A 21,208-nucleotide genomic window follows, 5' to 3' on the forward strand; every position below is an offset into this window, starting at 1 on the left:
ACATGCATGTACTCAAATTCCAGTTTATTAAGAAACCATCTCTACCTATGACAGTCTTTATTGACCAGATTGCACAATGTTTAGGTCATATATTTCACACTTGTGGAATGTTCTTGGCCTGTTCACCTCCACACCATATGTTTTAGATCAACGCCATTGAGTCCCCGTCCCCCCCCCCCCCAATACTTTTACCTTCATTTACAATCCCGTTTCCGCTGGGGCTTGAAGTTTCTCTTTGTTTTAAGATGTTTTACAACTGTGTTTTAATTTATGAAGTTTTTATTGTTTCTTTCACTTTTTTCTTCTCTTTGGGATACCTGGGTGATCACAAATAGCGGTGACGCGCAAAAAGTTTCCGTTTGCCAGAAGCAAAAGCCACGACAAAGAAAAGCTGCCAGTGTCTCCATCGAATCAGCCTACTCTCTCTAAACGCCTACGCTTCTGGTCATCCTCCGACATCCCATCCTACCCCAATGGCTGCGTATCAGAAATGGGAGATTTTTAGAATATCGCTCTCTCGAACTTTTCATATCCAGTCTTCCAGCAATTTCCCACAGACTTTCTTTCACATGTCCAAGTGTTCCAATGAAATAAGCATGCATGCACACAAGCGCAGACGGGCAAACCTCAAAGTAGCCTGCCCAGGAGAAGATACCCCACTTCAGTATGCTCCGAGCCCCCAGATTCCTCCTTTCTCACATACAGTCACACACACAAACGCACACACACTCTATACACGACCACTGGCTGCGATGCTAACTCTACGTAAGTTCAGCTGATGTGCGCTTCAAGAACGTTTGTTTTTGCCATTTGTTCGTTTCACTGTGCCAACCTCAAAATGTGCATTCGTCCGGTTGATGCTTGCTTCAGCAACTGTTGCCTGAAAATAAGTCCTGGGCTCACAACTATTTCCTAGTAGTCTTCTAGAAGTTGATAATGTCAATCAGACCATATCCATAAGCCTTCCTATTGTGTTTCCGCTGTTATACCCCCAAACTCTCCCTACCTGCCCCCTGCATGTCCACATTATGCAGAGAAAATCTTATTGTTACTGTTATAACGGGGCTACAGAAATAATGCAGCATGACACTACCCCGCTTTTGTCTTTCTGATGGTCTTTGAGGCTTCCCTGTGTGACTCCCTCCTCAGCTTTTCTTCTTATCCAATAGAAATCTACTTGTTACTAAATACTGGTATAGCTTTAGTATGCAGGCATGTGCTGTCTTCCATGTCTGTGTATAGCCCGAAAATGATCACAACACTTCCTGTCTGCAAGTCACAACAATGATAGGGTTGGGAGTGGGGGGATTTAAAGAAATCTGCATATCTCCCATCTGTCATTTGTCTGAGGACTAAAAATGGCACCTATTCCAGCTTTGTATGCGCTATCCTCCGCATAATCTGTTTTATTCAGTGGACAATTACAGATGTCCCTCTTTCTGAACCACATGTTCCCTTTTTAAGACTTTCTAATAGTCCATGATGTACATTTGCAATAATGTATTTATTGGACTATAAAAATAATTTCTTTTTTTTTCTATTTTGGCTTCTACCTGAAATCAAATAGATTGCAAGAGTCATAATTTAAAATCACTTCAAGCGTCAATGCTTAATAGTCAGTATATTTTCTGTGTTGGAAACTTCTGACGCATTCTCCAGTCTGTTCTTACCTTTTGTGTAAAAAGGCAAATATACATGAATCAGTTTTGCGGGTTATATTGATAATTGTAATTCGACAAACAAGCATTGCCACTTTGCACGCATTGTCATTCTTGGACCCTTTCTATGCGCACTACATTGAAGGCTATCTTCATTTAAAATGTTGGGGAAATTAGAAGGTTCTATTTCTGACCTGTTAAAACAAATACTTCATGTCCCTTAAAAAGGGATTTGCAAAATTGCCCTCTGAAAATCTCCTCACTTTTTAGCTGCGGAAACCGTTTTTGTTGTATATAATGAGTTCTTGAAATCAAGAAGATTCAATTTAGCTCTTGTTTTTGGTCGTTTTCGTCCGAGTTAACAATGCTCTGAGGATCTGCTTTGTGCAAACCACTCCTAGAGTTGCCTTAGAAATAGATGGCCTTTTTGATATGATTTGTTCTGTTTTCTAAGGTATTGAGACAACAGTTTGTGTTCAAGGTTTTGGGAATCCTTGTTCTGCCTCAGATTCCGTGTCACCAGATATCCTCGCGTTGCGAGTTGAGGTAGAGTAGCCAAATGTCCTTTTGTCAAGCTGAGACAGTGCCATTCTGCCCTTGTAGGAACGTTTTTGGGCATGCCGATGTGGTGTTTGTGTCAACATATCTGAGCAGGGTGAGATCACCCAGCAACAATCTTCACGTTTGCTGATTTAAACAAAGGATTGTTAGAGGAAGGTTGATTTTCAGGTCTTTCCTAAATTAGACATGTGGCAGGTCTGATATGAACATTGGCATTCCAATAAGTGCCACTTTTACACAATTAAAGATGGATGCCAGGCACCTGCTAAAGTGAAGACACAAGTTTTCTCATACAATTATAACAAGATCAAAATTAACTTTCCTATAATGTGCTGGTCCTTGTGTTTTGTTGATTCCCAACATGCCTGTTTGTTCCATGTGCTTGCATGTTTTGCTTTCATATATGTAACGCTGATCTTGCGCCATGTGTGACCGGCTTGGAGTATCCCCACATCTAAGCATATGTTCCTCATCTCTCCAGTTATGATTGATCTTGCCCACCGGCAAAACCGGCTGCCGTCTCATGGAGGTAGCAACGAGAACGTCGACAGCCCAGACAATGTGCCAGTGAAGCAGCAGCAGCGCATGAAAATGGGATCCCGAGCCTATTCGACATCAGCGATCCACCTTACCACCTCTAGTTCCACCCCCAACGCTCGATACCAAAGCCAACCGAAAGGTAAGTGTACACTTACATTGAGATTGATTCACATGGATGTAGATTCTCCTATGAACACTTTCTGCAGCCAAACTGATGTGACTCTTGTAATCCATGCTTCTGCTGTCCCAGTTCCTGATCTGGTTCTTAAAGCCATTGAAATCTGAAAAAAAGCTCAGTATGACAGCTTTAACCCATAAAAAGGCCCTTTGACATTTTATCACATATTCTGCATGGAGTGCCCTTATGAAAAATAAGCACGTCTCATGAAGTGTTACTTTGTGTGCAATACAATGGTTTATAAGCTGAACTTGGAGGAATTTTTCAATAGATGATATTTGTATCGAGATTTCCAAGAGCTTGTGTTAAGATGGATTTTCAGAATCAGTCTTGGGGGTGGATTCTGGGAGGCCACCCGATTATGGTGAACAGGGAGAAAACACTGGTGTCTAGCCAAACTCACTCAAGGTAGGGTAGAAGATCAGTAAGGCTCAGACCCGTGGTGCCGGAGGGGTCCAGGGCTACAATGAGACACACACAGAGCACTCTTAATAATTCAAGTTAGACAGAAGAGGCCCAAAAACACACTAGAAAAATGAAATAAGCAGGTAATATTATCAAACAACACTCAGTTATAAAACATATGTACAGTCAACTTAGGTTTGTAAAAATGCATACAATTCATTTTAACACCTGAAAGGAAGTTAAGTAATGATGCAGTAAGGAAAACAATTTCACAAGTATAATACCCGAATTTTATAAGTCCATTCCCTGTGTTGAATGGGGCCTTGTGCCCAAAAGTAATAAAAGCTTCTTCTCAGGAGCGGGGACAACGTTAGGAAATGTTCTTGCGGTGGTGAAAAATGTTCCAGAGGACTTCTTATCAATGTTACAATTAAGTTAAAATATTTTTTGATCCTTTAGAACAGCTTTTGGGATAGACATTCAAAAAGTGATGGAATGGAATAAACCTAAATTTATTCTAAGGTTTATTATAGGGGAGACAGGCCGGCTGGAAGTATTGTGAGTACTCACCACCCGTGACTCCAATTTTCACAAGTGACTAGGCAAGTCTACTGGGGGTCGCTGGGGGTAGGTTTTCCTGCCGTTGGATCCAGTAGAAGATGCCCAGAAGTTGCAGGTACAGAGTGGATTCTGGTTGGGTCCAGGAGCAGAGTGCAACCCTTTCCATTGAAGAAATGCAGCAGGCACAGATTCACGTCTCTTCGGAACACTTATCATACGGAGGAAAGCTGGTCCCAGCTACAGCCACCACACATGGGCAACAGCAACAGGCGTCTCCCCAGTCACGGTCAAATAAGACCTTCCAGGACAGGATCCCTTGATGCTGAAAGCGGAAACTTGCCAGGCAGGCGATTTGTAGTAGTAGCTCCCGATCACCGAAGTACCGGATGAAAAAGTGGAACGGCGATGCTTTTGGCAAGGTAGTCCAAAATTGAGTGGGCCGGTCCACTGAGTTAGGTTATGTTAAAAGTTCTTGTACCGCACACTGATTCCACCTGCGTGGTCTCTTCACGCTCTGACCGATCTGCAATTGAAGGTGGGAGGCAGGGTTTGTTAGTGGGACTGAGTGGGAGAAGAGCAAGAGAGCTGCGATGTGCTGTTGGCAGCTTCAGTTCGGAGAAACCGGTCACTGAGCGTACGTGCGTTTTCGGTTGGTAGGCATCCTGTGTTGAGGTGAGATTTTGTATGGTTTGTTTCCTTGTTTGGGTGTTGTGAAGTGCGTGCGGTTTGTGGTGCTGTAGAGGTATGGTTGTGTTTTGTTCAGAGTTTGAGAAGGCGTATGCAGAGGGGTGAGTGTTTGGTATGGCTAGTTTGTGGTAATACATTTACTATCCCTGACATTCTGACTAAATGCGACCCATATCCCTCCCCCTGTCGTTCGACATGTGTTCCCTGTCCCCCGAACTCAATGGTTTCTACCCCCAAATCCATTCCTTTATGTGCGACACATTTCATTCCCTCGGCAGTCCATCCAAGTGTGACACCTCACCCTCCCCTGATCGTCCATCCGGTTAGTGACGCCTCCTGCCCCCAGCGCTCCAAGGTGAGATACAATTCTGGTTTTCAACCACTGATCCCGGTGAGGCGACTCTCCCATCCCTTGCCCTCCACCCCGGTGCAACACACTCCCCACCCCCACTCAATACATCTGGGTGAGCTACAGTTCCCGCTCCCATCAGTCCACAAGGTCTAATGCATTTCCAATCCCAATCAATTCATCTCGATTGGCCCAGCATGATGCAGAAGTTATACAGTGTCTGTTCCGGGGCGCAGCAAGGGGCATAAGGCTTAGCTATACTATTAGACTGGATGCTGAAAGCGGCTAACCTGCACCTACATGCTAAGTGGACGAGTGGCTGCTTCACACAAATAGTGTGTATGCTGGATTAGGCCGGCCTAGACGGTTAGGTTAAATGCTGGTAGGAGTATGGTATCAGGTTATTCTAATAGGGGATTTTCCGAGGGTACTTTAGTGTTTGCATTCCCCTCTTTTTAGGCTTGTTTCTCTTGCTGGGTTTTATCTGGTTTGGCCTGTTGGATTGTGTTGATGGGGGAGGAGGGGTCTGTTCTTTTGCTTGGTCTCGGTTCATGTCGGGTGTGATCTGTCTGTCCTTGCTTTTGCTGGGCTTCTTTTCTGTCGGTTCTTTTTGTGGTGCGTAGAGGATGTTCAGTCATTTTCATCCTGTTTGGAATTGAAGAGCCAGGTTTTCAGAATTTTAGATGGTGCTCTGTAGTTCCAGAGTTTTTCGGCTATGCAAGAGAAATCTGATCATTCACGTTATTTTCTCGTGTGGTTAGGTTCTGGGCGAATGTCATTGCTGGATCTAAGTGTTCTTGTTGGTTTGTAGATGGTGCTTTTCTTTTGATGAAATTCTGCTCCCTGCCTGTGTATTGGTCTGTGTTTTATGCACATTGTTTGGAAGGTGATTCATTTTTTGGCTGGGAGCCAATGTAGGATCCTTAGCCCTGGTGTTTGAAGTTTGAAGTTTAGTTTATTTCTCCAGCATTGGATCTTTCATGGATTCACATGCTTAGAATATTCCCCGTCGTCAGGCTGGGAATCCCCGGTACATTATATAGACCCTTTCCCGTAGGAAAACTTTTTCGACGCTTATGCGTCCTATCCACCTCGTTTTGTATCATGCGTGCCCGCGCCATGAGGACGCCATGATATAAATACAGGACCCGCCCCCGCGCTCCCTCAGATTTCAACCGTCTTTCAAAGTAGTGGGATCCTCGCGGTTACTGCTAATTGAAGTTAGGTTGTGTTTTCGCTTCGGCGAAGTTACGTTCTGACAGAAATATGTCCGGAAAAGCTTTATTTCGTCCTTGTGCGACATGTGGACTCAAAAAAGTCTATGAAGGTGATGCCCACATGGATTGTATCTACTGTCTCCACCCACACCACACGGCGGATACATGCGAGATATGCCAGGGTTTCTCCCAAAAAACCCTTAAAGACCGGAAAAGAAGGTTGGTCGACTGGCTTAACGACGGAGCGGGTGCCTATCCGGCATCAGAAGTTGGCTCCACGGCCTCCAGGAGCAAATCGGAACCTCCCTCGAAGAAGGTGAGGCCTGTCGAAAAATGCCCTGCGGACAAGCATGCGGGGAAGCATGCTGGGTCTTCCTCATCGCACAAAAAGTCCTCCTCCTCCTCATCCTCTAAGACGGAGAGGCAAGTGGCATCAAAATCCTTCTCAGGGGACCGTCCTAGGTCTTCCGTGAGTCGAGACGCTTCAGCAGGGAAGTCGGCAACGAAATCGGCTACGAAGTCTAAAGGCTCGGTACCGGCGACTTGCTCGTCGACCCCGGTATCGCTTACGATGCCTATTACTATTCAGGCAGCAGCGGTGGGGATTCCTTCGTCGACGGGGACTCAATTTATGGCCTGGCAGCCAGAGGTTTGTGACCCGGCCCCCCCTGAGGTCCTGCTGCAAGACACGGCCTTGCCGGGGTCGTCGGTGGAAGGAGAAGGTGACATGGTTATGCAGCCGTCGGACTTGGGCCTATGGCCTTCCAATACGTCGACGACGAGTGCGAGTGGGGGTGTGGTCCCTCTATCCTCGACGTTGCTGACCCCCCAGACGGTTTTGTCTCTGGATGTGCTTAATACACTTCAGAAGCTCCTGCAGCGTCTGGATACGCAGATCCCTCAGCCTGGCACTTCATCGTCGATATTTTCTGCACCTTCCGTCGACGAACAAGCTCAAGCAGCTCGCACGACGACCAAAAGCCCGTCGGCCTCCCAGGTGGTGAAGGATCGTCCTCGAGTGCAGGAGGAGGGTGAGCTATCGGAGTCCGATTCTATACGAGGTGACTCAGGGTCGGACATCTCCCTGTCACCGTCGAGAGACCCAACATGGAATTCGGATGTAGAGGTAGAGTCTACGAGGAGCCAGGCACAACCATCTCCTCCGGATGATGTGGGAGCCTTCCATGTAATGATGGGAAAAGCGTGTTCCGAGTTCGGCTTAATTCCTGAGGAGCAAAAGAAAGATTGTTTTCTTTTTGATCACATGGGTCAAAGGAGGAAATCGGTATTTGCCATCCCAATCCTGGACCACGTATGGCAAGAAGGCCTCAAGACGATGCGTCATCCGTTCTCGGAACCGGCTATTAAGGGGCGTATTGAGAAAATGTTTAAAGCTCCGGAGTCCACTCCAAAATGTCTAACATCACAGCCACTGTCAGACTCTGTGGTATCGGCGGCAGCGGCTAGGAAGGCCAGAGTACAGCAAAAATGTTCAACCCCACCAGAAAGCGAGGCAAGGAGACAGGACGCCTTCGGGAAAAAGGTGCTCTCAGTCGGAGCCACGACGGTAAGAGCAGCCAACTCCTTGGCGATTGTATCGCGTTACGATAGGGAAATGTGGCATAAAATAGCCCCTATCCTAGAACACCTGCCGGAAGAACATCGCAAAGCAGCTATGTTACTAGTACGGGATGGTGAGGAGGCCTCGAACCATGCAATTAATAATGCGGTGGACCTAGCAGAGTCGGGGTTCAAACAAATCAATCATGGCGTAGTACTTCGTCGACAAGCGTGGCTCAAATGTACTACTTTTAGACCTGAAGTCCAGTACAAAGTTCTAGACATGCCATGTGAAGGAGAACATCTGTTTGTAGACAAGGTTGATGAAGCCTTGAAGGGGATGAAGGAAGACATGGATACCGCTAGGTCTCTTGGCGCCCTCCAGACAGGTAGAAGTTCTCGCTCTTTTCGCCCCTTCAGGGGCGCCTCCGGAAACTCCCGTTTTGGAGCCTCTAGGGACCGTGGATTTAACAGGCCCTCATACTCCTCACAAGGTTACAGACGGGCATCCCAATCGGCACGTAGAGGCAGAGATCATCAAGCCTCCAGACGACGAGGCTCAGGTCCCTCGTCGACGAAGGACAAGCAAACCAGCAACCAATGACGGCCTTCGGAACGTCCTGGGGGGTCGAGTCTCTCATCATATCGACCAATGGGAATGCATCACCACAGATCGATGGGTTCTGGACACGGTTCGCATGGGTCATGCGCTGCAATTCAAAAACAAGCCTCCAAGTCTTCCGCCAGTGTTTTCGGCCCAGCCCCACCTTCGAGTTCTAAGACAAGAGGTGGCGCTTATGCTACGGAAAGGAGCGATAGAACGGGTTCCTGTGGCACAGGAAGGACAAGGGGTTTATTCCCGGTTCTTCGTCGTCAAGAAGCCAAATGGAAAATGGAGGCCCATTCTCGACCTGAGGGTACTCAACAAATGGCTAAAGAGCTCAAAATGCTAAAGCTCCAGGAGGTTATCAGGTCAGTGCAACCCATGGATTATCTGTCGTCGCTAGATCTTCAGGACGCATATTTTCATATCCCAATACGTCCACGACACAGGAGATATTTAAGGTTCGTCGTCGGGCGAAAGCATTTTCAGTTCAAGGTCCTCCCGTTCGGTCTCAAGTCCTCCCCCAGGACGTTCACCAAGTGCTTGGCCCCCATAGCGGCCCATTTAAGGAAGGACGGTCACCATGTCTATCCATATTTAGACGACTGGCTGGTCAGAGGCTCGTCCATGGAACAAACACGAAACAGTCTGGGGGCCACGATGTCCCTCTTACAGGAACTGGGCTTCGCGATAAACTTCAGCAAGTCCTCCGTAGAGCCTTCGAGGACCTTGGTCTTTCTAGGAGCGGAGTTTCATACGCAGTCAAGCCTTGTAAGACCATCCAGCGAAAGAATACAGAAGCTACAAAGCAAGGCGTCGGCATGGAGATGCGGTACCAGGGTGTCGGTGCGCAAGTACATGTCCCTGCTAGGGACCATGTCGTCCTGCATTCCGTTGATAAACAACTGCCGTCTGTTTATGAGACCTTGCCAGGAATTTCTAGCGGACCGTTGGACGCAGAGCCAAGGTCGCTGGTCCGACAGACTGGTCATCGACGAACAACTGGTACAAGCACTCCGCTGGTGGAGAGTTTCTACTCATCTAACGAAAGGAATGCCTCTGGTGGAACCGGAGTTCCAGAAGACGGTGGTGACGGATGCATCACTGAGCGGACGGGGAGCTCATCTGGAGACGTTACAAGTACAAGGCCGGTGGTCGTTACAAGAGTCCTCCCTGCATATCAACCTGCTAGAACTGAGAGCAGTGGGGTGGGCTCTAAAATCTTTTCTTCCTCAACTGAGAGGCTCTGTGGTGCGTGTCATGACGGACAACACGACTACAATGTTTTACTTAAGGAAACAAGGAGGAACACGTTCCAGGTCCCTGTCGACGGAGGCACAGAAAATCTGGCATTGGGCCCTGCAACACAACATGCTAATCTTGGCGTTCCACCTACCAGGCGTGAGAAATGTGGAGGCAGATGCCCTCAGCAGGGAAATGAACGAGGTTCACGAATGGGTGCTGAACGACCAGCAACTACAACATGCGTTCAAGAAGTGGGGACATCCTTCCATCGATCTGTTCGCGACGAAGGACAACAGAAAATGCCCGCAGTATGCAAGCAGATGGCCTCAGCAGGGCTCACTGGGAGATGCGTTCTCCTTCCCATGGACGAACAAATTCCTGTACGCATTCCCTCCTTTTCCTCTTATCCGGAGGACGTTGCAATGGATCCTCAAGTACCCATGTCGGGTGATTCTGGTAGCCCCGTATTGGGCCAGACAGGTGTGGTTCTCAGACCTGCTGCATTTGGCTGCGGCGGAGCCAATGAGGTTCAGGAAGATCCCCAACCTTCTGTCTCGACAGGAGGGTATCGTCTGGCATCACGACCCGGACAGCCTCAAGTTGACGGCCTGGCTCCTGACTTCGCCGAATTTGGCCAGCTAACGATTCCGGAGGAGTGTCGTCGTATTCTGCAAGCGGCAAGAGCACCTTCCACAAACACTTCATACTCGTACAAATGGAGGAGTTTCTGTCAGTGGTGTGGGGATCAACCAGGTTTGGTTCCGCAGTCGTTTATGCCGGAACAGCTCCTTCCATACTTGCTGTTCTTAGCTCAAAAGTACACCTGGCCACCATCTCCAGGTTTACACGTCAACGACATTCCGCACTATTATTCAGCGACCGCCTGATTAAGCACTTCCTTAAAGGGTTGTTCAGGAGTTTCCCTCCCGAGAAGAGATTTCCTCCGGTGTGGAGCCTCAATCTGGTATTAGCGTCTCTTATGAAACCTCCTTTTGAACCAATGTCATCGTCGTCTATAAAGTTTTTGTCCTGGAAATTGGCCTTCCTGGTGGCCATCACTTCAGCCCGACGTGTTTCGGAAATCCAAGCTCTAATGGTAGACCCACCATACTTAAGATTTTTTAAGAACAAGGTGGTCCTTGCCACTAACCCACAGTTCATACCGAAAGCGCCTTCAGTAATCCATAAACATTCCTCTATTGTCTTACCTACGTTTTTTCCAGAGCCATGCTCGGGAGCGGAGCGCACGCTACACACATTAGACGTGAAGAGGGCTCTCAAGTTTTATCTTCATCGCACGCAACCTTTCAGGGAAACGAGGCAATTGTTCGTGGCCTATGGTCTGGGTGCTAAAGGCAAAGCCATTTCAAAGCAAGGACTGTCAAGATGGGTATCGTCTACCATTTCGTACTGCCATTCCAAGGCTGGGAAGCCTCTTCGGCGACGCCCAAGAGCTCATTCCACTAGAGCGGCGGCATCGTCGACGGCGCTGTGGTCTGGAGTCCCTCTGGGGGACATCTGCATGGCGGCTACCTGGGCGGCTACACACACTTTTACCCGCCATTACTGCCTGTCACAACAACATGCCGAAGATACTCGGATGGGACAGGCGGTGCTTCGACACCTATTCCAATAAGGTAAGCCCCGGTTGAGGGGTTAGATCTGGTTGCAATTATGATTGAATATTGTTCGTTCTCTATGTTAACTATTGCTGATGGGTACACGACCATAGAGAACTGGCATTGTGAGGAAAGTATGTGAGTTTGCATGCACGCCTCCTCTTTTCGGGATGATACTGCTATGTAATCTATTCTAAGCATGTGAATCCATGAAAGATCCAATGCTGGAGAAGGGAATAGTTTCTTACCTGTAACTCCATTTCTCCAGCATTGGTATCTTTCATGGATTCACATGCGCCCGCCTGCCTCCCCTGGCCATGCAAACTGGTTCCCCCACTACTTTGGGGGCCGAAATCTGAGGGAGCGCGGGGGAGGGTCCTGTATTTATATCATGGCGTCCTCACGGCGCGGGCACGCATGATACAAAACGAGTTGGATAGGACGCATAAGCGTCGAAAAAGTTTTCCTACGGGAAAGGGTCTATATAATGTACCGGGGATTCCCAGCCTGACGACGGGGAATATTCTAAGCATGTGAATCCATGAAAGATACCAATGCTGGAGAAATGGAGTTACAGGTAAGAAACTATTCCCTTATAAAGCGCAAGCCAGGCCCTGGGGCAACCGGGCGCATAATCTTGAAAACAGGTTACAATAACAGTAAATACATAATAAGGATACGCAAATATACACAATATACAGAAAGTAACATTACAAGTTATTATACAGGTACATTATGAAGTGTGAATACACAGACTTAAATTACACATGGTGGGCCGTATTAAGGTGAAGGGCCTCATAAATCGGGAGAAAACAGCCAAGATTTGGCATTGTTCTTGAAGGTGAGGAATGAGGTTTCAGTTCTGATGGAGGTCGGCAGTATTCCACAGTTTGGAGGCTAGAACAGGGAAGCTCACACCACCTGCTTTTTGGAGTTTGAATCTAGGCAGGGTTAGACTGTGAGTTTGGGCTGATCTAGTGGGTCGCGAGGAAGTGTGGAGTGTAAGGCGAGAGGATAGGTAGGGTGGGGCATTGTTGTTCAGACATTTGTGGGTCAAGGCTAGAGTTTTCGGTGCAATTCTTTGTTTTACCGGGAGCCATCGTAAGTCAGATCTGACGGAGGAGATATCGAATCGTCTTGGGATGTTTAAGGCTGTCCTTATGGCATTGTTTTGTATAGTTTGCAATTTATTGAGGTTAGACTGACTGGTCCCTAAGTAGAGGGCACTGCAGTAGTCAATTTTGGCCATATTGAGTGTTCTGGCGAGGATGATGCAGTTAGGAGAGTTTAAAAAGGGTCTGCAGGCGGTGGTAAGTTTGCAGGAATAGGCCGATGCCAACCTGACTGCGTTTGTCTGTTCAAGGAGAGCGTAGAGTCTAGATAGACGCCTAAAGTTTTAGTGTCTTTAGAGACCTTGATATCGTTGCCGTCGATGGTGAAGGACTTGTAGGCTTGGTCTAGTTTAAGACGATGGCTTGAACCTAGTAATAAGAGCTCAGTCATTTAGTCGTTAAGGCAGAGTTCGTAATGTGCCATCCAGGCCTGAATGACCAAGTAGACATCATTCAATGCTTTAATATCGGCTGTGTAATCGCCCGTGATGGGAATGAGTATCTGGGTGTCGTCCGCATAGTTGGTGTAGGAGACACCCAGATAGTCAAGCACATGGAAGAGGGGCTTGGTGAATACGTTGTACAACGTAGGGGATACACAGGAGCCTTGAGGGACGCCACAGTGAATATGGGAAGGGTCTGCCGATGCTGTGGGTGAAAAGACCCTCATGGATCTGTTGCTCAGTAATGAGTGTATCCAGGCATTAGCAGAATCAGAGAAGTGGGCCGCAGATTTAAGATGTTGGCAGAGTATTTGGTGGTTGACCAAATCGAATGTCGCGGAGAGGTCGAGGAGAAGGAGTAGTGCTAGTTTCCCATTGTCCTTTAATGTCTCCATCTGAGTTTTCAGATCAATCAGAGCTGATTCAGTGCCGTGTTTTGGCCCGCAACCTGATTGTCTTAACCCCAGGAGATTGTTGGATTCAAGGTAGTCTTGAATCTGCAAGTAGGCCGCACAATCCAAGATCTTGAGCAGGAACGGGACCGTAGTGATCGGTCTAAAGTTAGTTGGGATGTTGGGGTCAAGGGAAGGTTTTTTGAGAAGTGGGATTATCCACGCATCCTTGAGGTTGTCCGGGACTATACCCGTCTTGAAAGAGGCATTTATGAAAGCGGTGATGAAAGGGGCTAGGTCATGAGAGGCTTCCTTAATTATAGGTGCCGGGCAGGGGCCACCTTGGCAGTTGGACGGTTTGAGGTTGTTTATGATTCCTTCTACTTCAAGGATAGTGAGAGGGGAGAATGAGAATGGTTTATGAGGGGGGTTGGCTTGGTGGGTATTAGGTATGGGTGTGGTCGGGGGTTGGTCAGACTGTAAGGATTTTTGTGCATCTCTGGTTTTGGTTTGGAGGGTGGCAATTTTACCCAGGAGTGCTGTCTGAATATTCGTGCACCAGATACTATCTTTGGTACATGAGTCAGGGGGGGCTGCAGGTCTCAAGTTCCTTAAGAATTTTGAATAGTTCCTTGGAGTTAGACTGGGCAGACACAATTTGGTTGTTAGTCTTTTAGCCTGGAGTAGGGCTTCTTTATAGTTAAGGGTGGCTAATAGAAGGCTGCCCTTGTGGGCATCAGAAGGGTGGCTTTTCCAACGTAACTCTGCATTACGTTTCACTTTGCGTAGCACTCTGAGCTGGGGGGTGAACCACGAGTTGAGGTGCGCACGTTGTTTGGGTCTCCTAAGTTTGAGCGGGGCAATAGAGTTGACGGCTGCAAGCACTGACTGGTTATAAATGTCAGCTAAGGTAGTAGGGTCCGAACAAGAGTCACGAGCAGTATTAACGGTGGGAAGGATGAGGGGAAGTAGTTTTTCAGTGGTTATGTTCTTTTTATTTCTAGTTAGGGTGGCTGAGGCGACAGGAGGCGTGGGTAGAGAGGCTGCTTCAATGCTGAAAGTGATAAGGTGATCAGACCAGATGCAAGGAGCGTTCAAGAGTACGTGGATATTGCAGTTGGTGTCACTGAGCCAGTCAAGGGACCGCCCTTTAATGTGGGTGGGTTCCCGTATATGGTGTGAGAATCCTAGATCTGTTAGGGTGTTAGCGAGTTCGAGGGCTGCGGAACCGTTAGGGTCTTGGTAGCCTAGGTTAAAGTCACCAAGGATGATGCTTTGGAAGTTAGATTTCGCTTTGTAAAGTACTAGTGCAGAGATGTCATCCACAAAGAATGTGGGGGGACCAGGGGGTCTGTATATTAGGTGGATGGCGACCGTTTGGTTGGCAGAGAGTTGGAGTTTGACAGAGAGTAGCTCTGCAGATTCCACATGAATGGTTCTGAGTCCTAATGAGTTTCTATAGATGAAGGCAATTCCTCCGCCTCTAGAGGTGCGGTCACATCTAATGATGGAGTAATCTGGGGGGATAGCCAGAGAGAGTGCAGGGCCAGATGCAGGGTGTAGCGAGGTCTCAGAAATGGCGATGAGGTCAAGCTTCTGTGTCTTGATGAGATCCGCAATGTCCAGTGCATGAGCAGCTAAGGACCTTGCATTGATCAGAGCAGCCTTGATTGAGGAGACGTTGCTTGTTGAAGCAGGGTTGGTCTGGAGACATTGGGGTGTGGGTGAGGTGGGCTTTTGAGGGGTGGGTTAGGTGTCTCGATTTTCAAATGTAGGCGCGGGTACACTGGGTGACCCTTCTTGCCCATAAGTCTAGCGCCTAGTCTTTTGTTTCTTAGGGCGGTAGAGCAAGGTTGGTTAGGTGTGTTTTTTTTGGCGAAATGGTCAAGCTATAAGGCAGGAGCATTAAGGTAGATGTTGGGGTTCTGAGGTACAGTACTTGGATAAGTGTCGGCAAGTCTGTAGATGGAGACCATGGGTGCGGTGTGCAAAGCACTGAATGCAGCTGCGTTAGTTGAAGAGAGGTAGGGCGTCCAGGTAGATACCCACACTAAGAGTGGTGCTTGTAATATTGAGAGCAGGAACCTTTGGGCGGTCAGTCGTGGTAACATGTTACCAAAATTGGGGGGTGTGGGGGGGTAGGGGTACCAGGTCTGTGTAGTAGTCGCTGGTTCGGTTGTAGGTGCTGCTGGGCTAAGCAGTGCAAGCTCACAGGTAGAATTACCTGTTCGTGGTGGGCACACGGGCAACGCAGGTTAAGACTGAGAATCGGATGTATTGGTGTGACGAGCTGGGCAGTAGGGGGCACATCCAAATCAAAAGAACACGAGCACAGAGGCTAGAGTCAGTTGTATGGCGCAACAGGCTAGGCCATGCTAAGTACCAAATGGCTCAGTTTAATTATAGGGCATGTCGGGTAGAAAGCAGTGCAAAGTGCAGAGGTGCAGAACAGTAGAGGCACTTTGATGAGGCAATGAGATACACTAGGACTTGCACCCGTTGTGGTCATGTCGCGCAAGGACAATGCAGAGTACATTAGGGCTCAATTCAAATGAACATGCATATCAGGCAAGATCAGTGCAGCATACATGGGACACAGTTCAATTATGGGCAGAGCAAGTTAGACAATGCAGATACACAGAGGCTAGCAGAAGTTGTGGGCATGTCGGGCCAAAATCAAGCAGCGTACAAAGGCTCAAATCAAATGGTATGGCGCAGCAAGTTGAGACATTGCAGAATATAATGAGGCTGACTTGGAAATAGCGCACATCGGTCTTGTAAGGCGGGTGCAGCAGTGGAGCATAGCAGGTAAGAATTAGCAATATGGTAATGTGGAGCTGGGTAGGGCGAGTACGGTGAGACCTTAAGCAATTGGAATGCTACAGATGAAACGTCCTTGGCAACTTGGGGGCATACGGGTAGGCGATAAGCAAAGCTCAGTGTCACAAAAGTCAATAACGTACGTTACGGTGATGCAGGCTGGTGGGGATTGTGTTGTGGGTTGCCAGGCACCACTGGTTGAATATGCAGGTGGCAACGGCGACGTGATGATTTGCAGCAAAATGGGCATAGGGACATCGCCAGGCGCCGGTAGCGCTCGGTCAGCTCAGTCAGAGCCTTCTCACGTGAGCCTTACCTCGTGGGCCTGCTCTCTCGCCTGCCGGCGAATCGTGGCAGGTATGAGACAAGGTACCTGACCAATCAGCTTGAGCCTACGAGCTGTGTGGAGACAGGCAGAAGAAAGGACAGGGTTCCTTGGTGGCGGCGGCCATCTTAGAGATTGGAACCCCTCGTGTGTTCCAATGGTGGGGGTGCAGATTTCCCTGGAATATGGGCACCTGCACGGGAATCGCATCTGGATGGCACGCTGAATGAAATGAGACGGCTTCTCACGGCGGATTCCAGAATTTAGATAAAGTGAAGCGGCATTATGCACGAGGGGCACACAGCAGCTGGTAATATGCTGGTGACTTACCTCTGCATCCTGGGCATATTGCAGGGGGGGTAGGCTACTCCTGCAGCCTGCCGCATTGCTGGGGAGCTCCAGCTCCTTCGGTGGTGAATGGTGGTCTCTTCAGTAGAGTTTGAGGAGAAGTCTGGCAGCTGCATTCTGTATTCGTTGCAGTTTCCTCAGTAAGTACACCGGCCTTCCTAGGTATACGCTGTTGGCGTAGTCTATCCTGGACATGAGGGAGATGATGGCAAGTGTTTTGTGCATGAAGGAGAAGAAGGGTAGAATCTTTTTGATCATGTGAAGATGGAAGAAGCATTTCTTAATTATCGCATTTACTTGTGGTTCTAGGTTTCCAAGGTTTCTGCTAATTTGGATGGTTTAGGTGGGGTTCCCAGTTCTGTGGGTCGTGGATTGTCCTGGTTGTTGGTTGTTCTAATGATTTCGATTTTGTATGTGTTCATTTTAAGGTTATTAGTTTTAATCGATTGCTGAGAGTTCTTTGAGACAGTCTGTTAGTGTGGGGTTCTCCTCTACATTGCCGTTCATTTTGTAGATGATTTGGGTATTGTGTGTGTAATTGTAGCATGTGAGGCCATGTCTTTTGATGAGGTTGATTAGTGGCGTACTATAGAGGTTGTGAACTGTAGTGGGGATAACGAGGAGCCTTGTGGAACTCCACAAGTGGTGTCCCGCGGTGCAGATTTGAATTGTTTTTGCCATACTGTTTTTGTTCTCTCGTACAAGAAAGATGTAATCCCAAGCAGCGCTGTGTCGCTGATCCCTATTTCTTCAGTTTTTTGATGAGTGTTATGGTTGACTTTGTCCAATGCTGTGGAGCGGTTGAGTAGTATCATTGCAGAGTTCGTGTTAGCGTCTGTGTTGGTCTTTAGGTCGTCCCATATAGAGAGTAGTGCCAGCTCGGTTTCTCTCATGGGTCTGAAGCCTACTTGTGTCTGGTCCAATAGCTGGTTATTTTTGACGTGTTCCAGTATTTCTTTGTAGACATATGTCTCTATTAGTTTTGCCAGATAAGGAATGTTTGAAATCGGTCTGTATTCTGAGGAGTCTTCCAAATCACACGAAGTATCTTTGAGGAGCGGTTTGATGTAGGCTCATTTGAGGGCCTGTGGTACTCTTCCCATTGAAAGTGACATATTGAAATGGTTTAGGTAGTATGTTGATGGTGTACCCTGTGTAAGGATCGATTTGTTGATGTCTGGTGGACAGGATTCAATTGGGGAGCCTGCCTTGTTTCTTTTGTACACCAAGCTGATGAATTTTGCTCTTGACATTTGGGGAAAGATGTTCAGCCTCTTCTGTGGGCCAGGGGTTGTATGTGGTGAATGGTCGGCTTGGTCGGTCTACTTTGTATGATCAGATGTATGTTGGTGATTTTACTCTTAAAGTGATCCGTGAGATTGTCGCATAGTTTTTTTCTCATCTTGTTTACGATGTTGAACAGTTATTTCTGAGTGTTGTTGGCTTTTGTGATCCGGTTGTAGTAGTTCTTTTTCGCTTTGAGAATTTCCGCTTTATATGATCGGATCCGTTTTTGATATGTTATTCTTTGCTCTTGGTCGTAGTTTTTCCTCCATTCTTGTTCTAGTTTCTGGTTTATTTTCATTGTTTTGAGGTGGGGCATGAACCTTCCGGCCACTGCTTTCTTTCATGACGGGAATGAGGGTTTTTTCCAGGTAGATGGTGTCCATTGTTTACACAATCCTTTTCAGGATTAGGTCTGTCTTTTCATCTGTCAGTTGCATCCAGTGTTGCAATCAATGGTTTTGAGGATTAAAGTTTTGCTTCTAGGTTGCAGCTTTGGATGGTCCTCCAGTTTCTTTTCCAGATCTGGGGGGTGAGGCTATTTTTGGGGCTTGTTGGATGCTTTTGATGGTATTTGGTCCATGAAGCATAATGAGGTGGTCGCTCCAAAGTATTTGGATTGGTGGTGCTGTTGTGATCAGATTTCTATTGACGAAGATTGCATCTAGAGTGTGGTTTGCTTTGTGCATGGCTCCTTTCACCATTTGCCGTAGTTTCATTGTCTCAAGCTGTTTAAGAGTCTGCGAGTTTGTGTCATCTTCTTCGAACCATATTTTGAAGTCGCCGAGAATGATCAGGTGATCATGTTTAATGGCCTGGTTCGTGACCACTTCTACAAAGGAGTCTATGAAGGTTGCTTCGGGGGTCTATAGATGAGTATGAATGTGAGGTTTGTTTGCAGGTCTGAAGTCAGGTGTAGGAAGAGGGACTTGCAGTTTGGGATGATCAGTGGGTCGGCTGTTCTTATTTTTAGATGTTCTTTGTAGGCCATGGTGAGTCCTCCTCTTTTTCCTTTTCAGTTTGCCTGTATGCATTTGAAATTGTCAGACAGACAGCTGTGCAGTATGACTTTGTAGTTTTCAGCTAGCCAGGTTTCTGTTATGAATAGGATGTCTATTCCCCTGTCGCAAAGTGGATCATAGATCTCTGTTGTGTGTTTGGGCATAGATCTGGCATTGATTAAATTGCAGTGTATTTATTTGTCTTTATAGTGACCTGTTTTGTTCTTGCTTGTGTCCTCTGGTGGTCTTGTTGGCAACGCTCATTATTGCCCTCGGGTGTAGGTTGTGTTCTGTTGAATCAGTTTGTTTCGTCATTAAGTAGGTTGGCTAGGTTTCATATTGGTTCACATCTTCTTCTGGATTCTCTTCTGTTTCAGGTTAATGTTACCCGTGGTTCCATTTGTTTTTTTGTAATAGAGTGGCGATGTCGCATCCTATTGTTTTCCTCCTGTGTGTTTCTGGCCTTTCCCTTGGAGTCCCGGTATCCTGCTGATGTGTCTAATGTTTCTGGTTGTGGGTTTCTGATCTGGCGAGTGGCCTGTTGAGAGGTAAAGCGCTAGGTAGAGTGATTTTTGTTTTGTTTTCGAGGTGGCTCTTATTGTAGCCGGGCTCATGGACGTGCATTCCATTGCTGTGTTAGTGTTTCCTGGTGTGGTAGCCTGGTGCAATTTCCTTTCGCTTATCCTTTTTCTGTGGTATCTCGCGCGTCGTCCTTCCTCTGGCGTGGCATATTCTGTGCTGCTTTGTCTTCTAGTGGTTTTCCTTAGAATGGTTGGAGTATCTCACGGTTGCGAATGTCTTCTCATGAGTCTGAGGTTTAATATTTTATAGTAGTGTGTTCTTTGGTTTTGTGCCCAAAGCGATCCTTGCTGATTTGAGGTTTTTCCTTGTTTCACTTCTTGGGTTTTCCTTATAGTGCCTGGATGTGCTGGTGTAGTTCAAAGTTGTGATTTCCTTCCTGGGATTGTGAGGTTTTCTCTTTATTTGCAAGGTCTTGTCGCTTTGTACCAAGTGTGGTGGTTGTCCATGTGAGACTCCTACTATGAGTTATTCTGTTTTCCTGCTTTCCTTTTCTTTCTGTCCTTTGCTTGGGTTGTTGATGTATGGTATTCGATCAAAGAGGTGTTGGCCTTCCTGTGATGTCAGTTGGATATTTGTCGACCTTGTTGGTTCTTCAGTGGTTGCTTTGTTTGTGGGTCCCTTTGTTAAGAGAGTTTCTTTGTAACCTCTGTAGTTGGGGTTGGCGAGTTGTGAGTGGGACTTGGTTAGGAGCAGGTGGCTTGCCACTGTGGCAAAATCGAGCGCTGAGGGAAGGGCAACTTAATTTCTTTGTTGACCCTTGTTTCCGGCTTGCCGTGATTGTGTGTTGTGCCTGACCTGTCTGTTGCTGTGAGTGTTCCTTCCCCGTTTGTCTACCTCCTCTGTCCTGACCCCCCCCTCACAAACCTCCCCTTTTTTCAGTTAATTTGCACTGTGCTGTGAGCGAGGACCCAGTCCTTCGCTCATGACCCTCACTGTGCCAGTCCCACTTCAGCCTCCTCTCCTCTCTCGCTCATTTCGGACTGTCTATCCACGTTTCCGGATTGATGCGCCTCCAACGTTCTCTGCCTTAATGCCAGTAAAACAGAGATCCTTCTCATTGGGACCCCCTGCTCCCGCTTTCCCTCTCTCACTGTGACTGTCGTCCTTGGGCCCTCTTCCTTCACCTTCCTGTAAGGCAAAATACCCTGGTGTCTTCGATTCCACTCACTCCTTCTCTCCTCTCATCATGGACCTTTCCAAGAAGCCCACTACCAGCTGCACCTCCTCAGAGGTATTTTCCCTTTCCTACTTTACCCCAGAAACTCATGTCTCCAGAGCCCTGGTTCTCTCTAGGCGAGACACTGCAACAACCGCTTTCTAAATCTGCCTCCCTCTACTCTCCGCCCTCTGCAATTAATCCAGAAAAAGACTGTGAGACTTATCCTTGGCCTCAAGCCCAGGGACTGTATCTCTCCAGCCCTGAAATCTCTCCACTGGCTCCCGGTGGTTGCAAGGATCAAGTTCAAGACCCTCTGTGTCGTCCAGAAGGCTTTCTTGGGCCGGGGCCCACACTACATCCAACTCTCTCTTCCAAAATACCTTCCTTATCAAGCCCTTCGCTCAGCTACCTCCAACTTTGAAGGTCTGGCGTTTCTCCAGGCAGAGAGTGGGGGTAGATCTCTCTCCTCTGCAGGCGCATCCCTCTGGAATGGTCTCCCTGCCACTCTCAAACTTGCGCTGGACCACCTGAAGTTTGAAAAGCTGCTCAAGACCTTCC

The 21,208-nt window shown here is 47.6% G+C and overlaps 1 protein-coding gene across 3 annotated transcripts in view; it reads left to right on the top strand.

The window, feature by feature from the left end:
- The window catches only part of CCDC88C (coiled-coil domain containing 88C), a 916,777-nt gene that overhangs the window by 665,047 nt on the left and 230,522 nt on the right, over positions 1-21,208 (top strand). For 2 of the 3 annotated variants that reach the window (XM_069637439.1, XM_069637438.1), the window contains exon 26: positions 2,701-2,898. In XM_069637439.1, coding sequence (XP_069493540.1) covers positions 2,701-2,898 — 198 coding nt within the window. Of the gene's footprint in view, positions 1-335; positions 642-2,700; positions 2,899-21,208 lie in introns of those variants that run through there. The other variant, XM_069637440.1, reaches the window with a different exon arrangement.

The sequence above is a fragment of the Ambystoma mexicanum genome, chromosome 14 (genome assembly GCF_040938575.1).
Source record: "Ambystoma mexicanum isolate Mex_15411 chromosome 14, UKY_AmexF1_1, whole genome shotgun sequence".
NCBI lineage: Eukaryota > Metazoa > Chordata > Amphibia > Caudata > Ambystomatidae > Ambystoma > Ambystoma mexicanum.